General features: G+C 35.5%; 1 protein-coding gene across 1 annotated transcript; it reads right to left on the bottom strand.

Annotated features, from left to right (window-relative positions):
* Positions 1 to 2,880: 2,880 nt before the first annotated feature.
* On the bottom strand, positions 2,881 to 4,753 carry LOC107800994 (putative UPF0481 protein At3g02645). Its single transcript, XM_075244835.1, has one exon. The coding sequence runs from the start codon at positions 4,695 to 4,697 to the stop codon at positions 3,045 to 3,047; it is 1,653 nt and encodes a 550-aa protein (XP_075100936.1). The 5' UTR covers positions 4,698 to 4,753; the 3' UTR covers positions 2,881 to 3,044.
* Positions 4,754 to 6,000: the final 1,247 nt, after the last annotated feature.

Below are 6,000 nucleotides of genomic sequence, written 5' to 3' on the forward strand. Positions count from 1 at the left end.
GCTATTTGAGTTAATTCTTCAAACTAAAATGAAACTTTGCAAGCCCAGGTAAGTGCACAGATAGCCATTCTCTGGGATGCTATTTAGAGATTAGTCAATACTTATTTTGTTGTGAATTTTTAAACTAATAACTTAATTTCATGATAATTTAGAATATTTTTGTCAAAAAAATTTGAATCGAAAAACTGAAATTTCGGACGCAACGACTAATTTCTAAATAGTAGCCCTTTAGAGTGGCTATCTGGTATCATATATACCGAGTTGGGCATAATACAGGCTCTAGGCCGCTCAATGAAAACAGCAAGTCTCTAAAAGAAACAAGAAAACCGAATCAAAGAACAAAAAACTGAGACTAAGAAGAAACTAAATATTTTTAAAAAAGAAAATTGAGAGAGGGAGAGAAATCTGGAAGGATCCACCATTATCCTTCTCTCCTCTGATGGAAGATAAATGCATGCAGGAAAGTTGAGAGTGGTAGGCAAACTAATTCCAAAGAACTTCTTGCTCGTTCACACTTCAATGCTGGGTTAGTTTGCTGATTCTGATATTTTATTTTTAGTTTTTTATCTGGTGTTCTGTACGAACATTGGGGTTTAGACTAATCTGGATTTTGGTCGTGCAATGCCCATTAAAAGGAAAAGTATTCCTTATAAAAAAAATTATCTTGATGAAATAATCATTTCCATCAGCCAGAACTAATATTGATAACATTGGCACATAGAACAATGCATTTTTCACATTTAGTGTCGACCCATCCGCCTACTTGTTTACAGCAAATTGTCCCATGCATGCTCATTGATCCTTTCCCCCTCCTCCCACCAACACGTTTCAGATTTCCCACTTCAACAACGTAACAAACTGATTTTTTAGACAACTATTTCAAATATGAGTTAACGTTTCACTTATTTGAAAAAAAAAGAGTTAACCTTTCACTTGGGAGTCAAAATCAACCACGTATATGCACAAGAAATTCATTTACAGTATTTAAAAGTTAAAATATTTTAAATTTTTGAGACGACTTTAATGAGCAAACTCATAAAATACCATCATTAAGAAAATAATAGGACTACTGTATTTTAAATTAATGCTATCATTCCCATTAATGGTGGATTTATTAAACCGCGTTCAAAAGCAGAAAAAGAAAAAGAAAATAGACACTATCCTAATCCCCATTTATTGATATTTGTGATAGAGTTGCATGCATTGACTATTGCACCCTGATGCCTGATGGTTGTCTGGTGTTTACTTGTTACCTGCAACGCATTTAAGTAGCGTTTCTCATCTTATATGAGACTACCCTAATTCTCATTAATTACTGCACAAAGGTTACCAATAAGCATTTATATGATTCTATAAATTACTACTCCTATTGAATTCTTCATATAAAAAACGGAAGACTTTGGCAAATCCATATGAGAAGGACTTATTAGAAGGAAACCAAAAACAAGTAGATCAAAGATGAAAATCAACCTTGCTAGTCTGATTTTGCTAGTTCTACTCTTGATTATTAGTTCAAACGTACTGGTAGAAGCCAAAACTAACCCAAAAAGCAAACATGAAAAGGCAGGGGAAGATGAAGAAGAGAAGATCATAAACAGCCAAAGCAGAAGCAGCAACGTTGGCAGTAGGAGCAGAAGCAGAAGCAGTAGTGGAAGAAGATCAATGCCACGACGTCCTCCTTTAGTTCCTTCCCCACCTCCCCCAAGACGTCGTCCTTTAGTTCCGTCGCCACCTCCACCAAAACGCCCTCCAGTTATAATCCGCCCACCACCGCTAGTTCCGTCGCCACCTCCACCAAGACGACCGCCAGTTATAATCTGCCCACCACCACTAGTTCCGTCGCCACCTCCACCAAGACGGCCACCAATTATAATCCGCCCACCACCGCTACTTGCTTCGCCACCTCCACCAAAACGACCGCCAGTTATAATATTCCCACCGCCGCTAGTTCCGTCGCCACCTCCATATAAGTTATCAACACCACCACCTCCTCTTGTCCCCATATTTGATACACCTCCATTCTATATATTTTCACCGCCAGAACAAGATTTACCCCCTGGAACACCCCTTGTCCCAATCTTTTCACCACCATTAGTTCCTGATCAACTGCCACAAGATCCAACTTTAACATAAGCGTACGTATCGTCATTACCACAGCACTGGATTGAGCTTCCACCTCAGTCGGACTCTCGACCATCCGTGCTAATAGTTAACACAAAATGTGTCAGCTGTTTTTCTTCTCATCTTGACTTATGCTTCGTTGATTTCTTTGCATTTTCCTGCTGGTAGGTAATTCCAGTGTATTGCAAAGTATTGCCGCTCTTAACGTATCTTGATTTAATTAATATTCCTACTATACTATTTGTTCTTACAGCATCACACATTTCTTTTTAAACTTTGGTTCTTTAGTCCGTCAAGAGTACTGCAAATTTTGTTACAGAAATACTGAGATTTATATTTGACTAACAGAAAAATAGGTCGCTATATAAAAGTATTCTTTACTCGCCATTTACACCATTCATTCATGTAACCATGTTTGTGCAAATCCAGTAATAAGATGTCCTGTTTTAGAAGTATCTTATCCATACCGAAACAAACATCTATATTGTATGACAGTACTACTTATTACAACTAGATAAATTTCAACATTGTTATTGAGGTGAGCAATAAAATGTATCGTATCCAATCTCCGAAAAAAACTTAAGTTGAGTTTCCTTTAGTTACTAGTACTAGGTAAGGTATCGTCTTTAATCTTATAATAGTAGGCAAAGAGAGGAGGAAAAAGGAAAAATAATAATTTTCCACAACATTGAAAAAACAAGCATTTTGAAAAAGATAAAGAGTCCATCGGCTGGGAAGAATCAAACTATCATCAAATCTGAAAACATGATTATAGCAACATGCATCTTTAATTTCGTCTAAACAAATCTCACAAACCAACCTTTCACTTTAGCATTTCTTCAACCAATAGTCATCCCATAGGAAGAACTTTTTACTTTATGTACAGACCAAAACAAAACAGAAAAAGAATCATTTATAAAAGATCAGTCATCAGAATTCTGAATATGAAATATACGAGCACATTTATAGACTGAACAAAATGCTTGTAAAGTCATCAACATTAAGAGCATAATACAAGCCAAGAATGTGAGAACTTGCCATGACCCAAAAACATAATGCTTCATCATTTTTCCAGTCTTAATATTCCATCTTGCATTGTAAAATCCATTCACATCTTCAATCACTTTATCCAAGAACTGCACTTTAGTTAATCTCAACGATCTACTCATCCCATTCCACAAGTTTGCAACCTCTTTATCACTCTTCAAACGGTTCAATATTATTCCTTTTTCCCTAAGTAACAAAGCATCCTCTTCTGTATCAATAATCCCGTTCATTAATTCAGTGTAACGTGTAAAAACTAAAGGCCCTGATGCATTACATGCTTCGTATGCAACTAAATTCCTCAAAATGACCTTTGTGTTTACGTCTAGACTGACTGTAGGCAAATAAAATTTCATCTTTTTATCGTCGAAATTTATGCTCATGATTCCAGCATTGGTTGCTACAAAACTGACTCCGGCTTTAGAAAGTTCAGTAACTGATGGGATGGCTATTTCTTCAAACAGAGGGGGTTTATTGATATTAGTTTCAGAATTTACTTCTGCTTTTTCTTGAGAAAAGAACATATATGTAATAGGTAGTATAAAAAGTTTTATTCCAGGAAGATTAGAAATGAATTTCCAAGGCAGCTTAAACATGAGTTTAACTGGTCTTGAAAATACTATTCTCTTAAGAAGACGTACCGGGCCTCTGTTTATTTTCACAAGGATTTTCCAGATTTCATTAATAAGTTGTCCGATATGACTTGATTTCCCAACGAAATTACTATTTTCGACTTGGTTGGCATCTGTTTGCTCGTGATCATCTTTTGTTATTTCAGAAGTTCCTTCTAATTTGGGCACGATAAATTGGTACAAAAAGTCCAGCAAATGAACACATTCTGTGATTTGAATTATTGGGAAATCATCTACCATTTGGAAAGGAGAAAGCTCTTTACAGAACCCCGTTAGAATACACACCAGCATGTTATCTGCCAACTCTAAAGATGAAAACTGGAATTCCAACATTTTCCTTAATATAAATAACGGGATTTGGTTTTCAAGCATAATTAAATCTCTAAGAATGGCATTATGCGCGGACTTTCTCCCTGCAATATCAACCAAATGTGACATTCTTGAGGAAACTCTAGTTAGAATTTTACCTTCTCTAATCGCGTAGATTTGAAGGAACTCGAGCAAGAAAGAGGCGTCTACAGCCATCATCCAGGCCAAAGTTTCCTCATTGAAATTCAAATACTTATGGTACGAACAACGAATTCTGTGCTCAAAATTTATCAGCTGTTCCACAAGATGCTGGAATTTGAGACTTTGGAGCTGTTTCTGAGTTATTTTTGCAGCAGCTAATTTGTACCTTTCCATATCATGCAGTTCTGTACGCCAATAATGGTATGGGCCTATTGCCACTACTTGTGGCACGTATGAATCTTGATCGCTCAACAGTAGAGCTTTTGGGACGTTGAAAATGCTAACTGGAATTTCAGTATCTTCTTCAAGTTCTTCGTCAAGTGTTCGACGGATTTGAATAACCCATCGACTCTCATCGAAGTTTGAATTAGTATTGCAGTTTGAGGCCATGTTAGCTGGAAAAGAAGACAGTCTCAGATCCTTAATTAGATTAAAAAAAATGTAATATAGCGGTTTCGGTTTATTGAATGGTGTAGTTAAGTGAAATGAAACTTCAAATTTATAGGTGTGAGAATGGACATAAATGCGATTAATATAGTTCGATTTCGCCTAACCGTAAAGGCGTACCATAGCTTGTATTATTATACTATATGGCTACTACGAGTACTTTCACAAGCAACTCTTTATAATACTAAGTAGGGTTCTAATATTATCCTTTTGTTTGCCAAAAAAAGATACGTAAGATCGAATAAAGGGGTTTTTGGCCTTAGCAAAACGAATAAACTTCTAATAATGTTTGGCATATAGAACCTTTGGTCCTTACATTTCTTTCTCCTTTTAGTCATGTTTTCCTCAATTTCCTTTAAGCCGCAACTAGTTCGAGGTTTAGATTATGGCTTTATACTAGCTAATCACATATAGGCCGCCCCAATGGGGCAACTGTAATTTTTAAATAGTTACGAATCTCGGAGATTATATTGCTTAGTATAGTAAATAAAGATATGAAAATCACGCTGTTTTTCTGATCTTTTGAGAGAGTTTACATGTCTAAATATTGATATTAGCGACCCAAAAATTGATCAATCACTCAAAATTTTGACATGTTACTTGAAGAATATAATTAAGAATCCGTTTAGATATTTCAGTTGCAAGTTCTTGCAACAAACAATCTTGGGTAACGATTTGGACGTATAGATATATATTTGAAAGGTATACAGTATCTCTGTCGGGCAGCCATTAATTAGTTATTGCCCTTAAAAGAAGTAAAAGAGAAAGCACCAATAGTTTATGGTTTGTGATTTTCGATTTTTGTTAAAAAGAAAAAGGAGAATCGTATAAGCTGTAATAGGACCACAAAAAATTTAAAATTCTGAGAGAAGCACTGATTTACAAGCATTAGCAATAAAAATTGAACCTCCTTGACAGGACCACTTGGAAAATTATTATTTTAAACCGAGAATAACGATTAAGGCCTATAATAGTAGCAAAAGAAGAACTACAATTTGTGTTTGCTGTCTTTTCCTTGACGGATTTATATTCCATACAATTAAACAATTTTAAGAAAAATCAAATACTTCTATACTAGAGGGGGTGATTCTCTACATTTAACTCTTTTCATCCATCAACAGATAAATTAAAGTATTGAGGGAATAAGATTTGACTACCTTCATTACAGTTACATTGTATTTGTATATTTCGAGAGACACTCAGAAGTAACGTATGATAAGGGTTGGCTCCAAATAACTAGGCATGA

Source organism: Nicotiana tabacum, chromosome 22 (assembly GCF_000715075.1).
Source record: "Nicotiana tabacum cultivar K326 chromosome 22, ASM71507v2, whole genome shotgun sequence".
Taxonomy (NCBI): Eukaryota; Viridiplantae; Streptophyta; class Magnoliopsida; order Solanales; family Solanaceae; genus Nicotiana; species Nicotiana tabacum.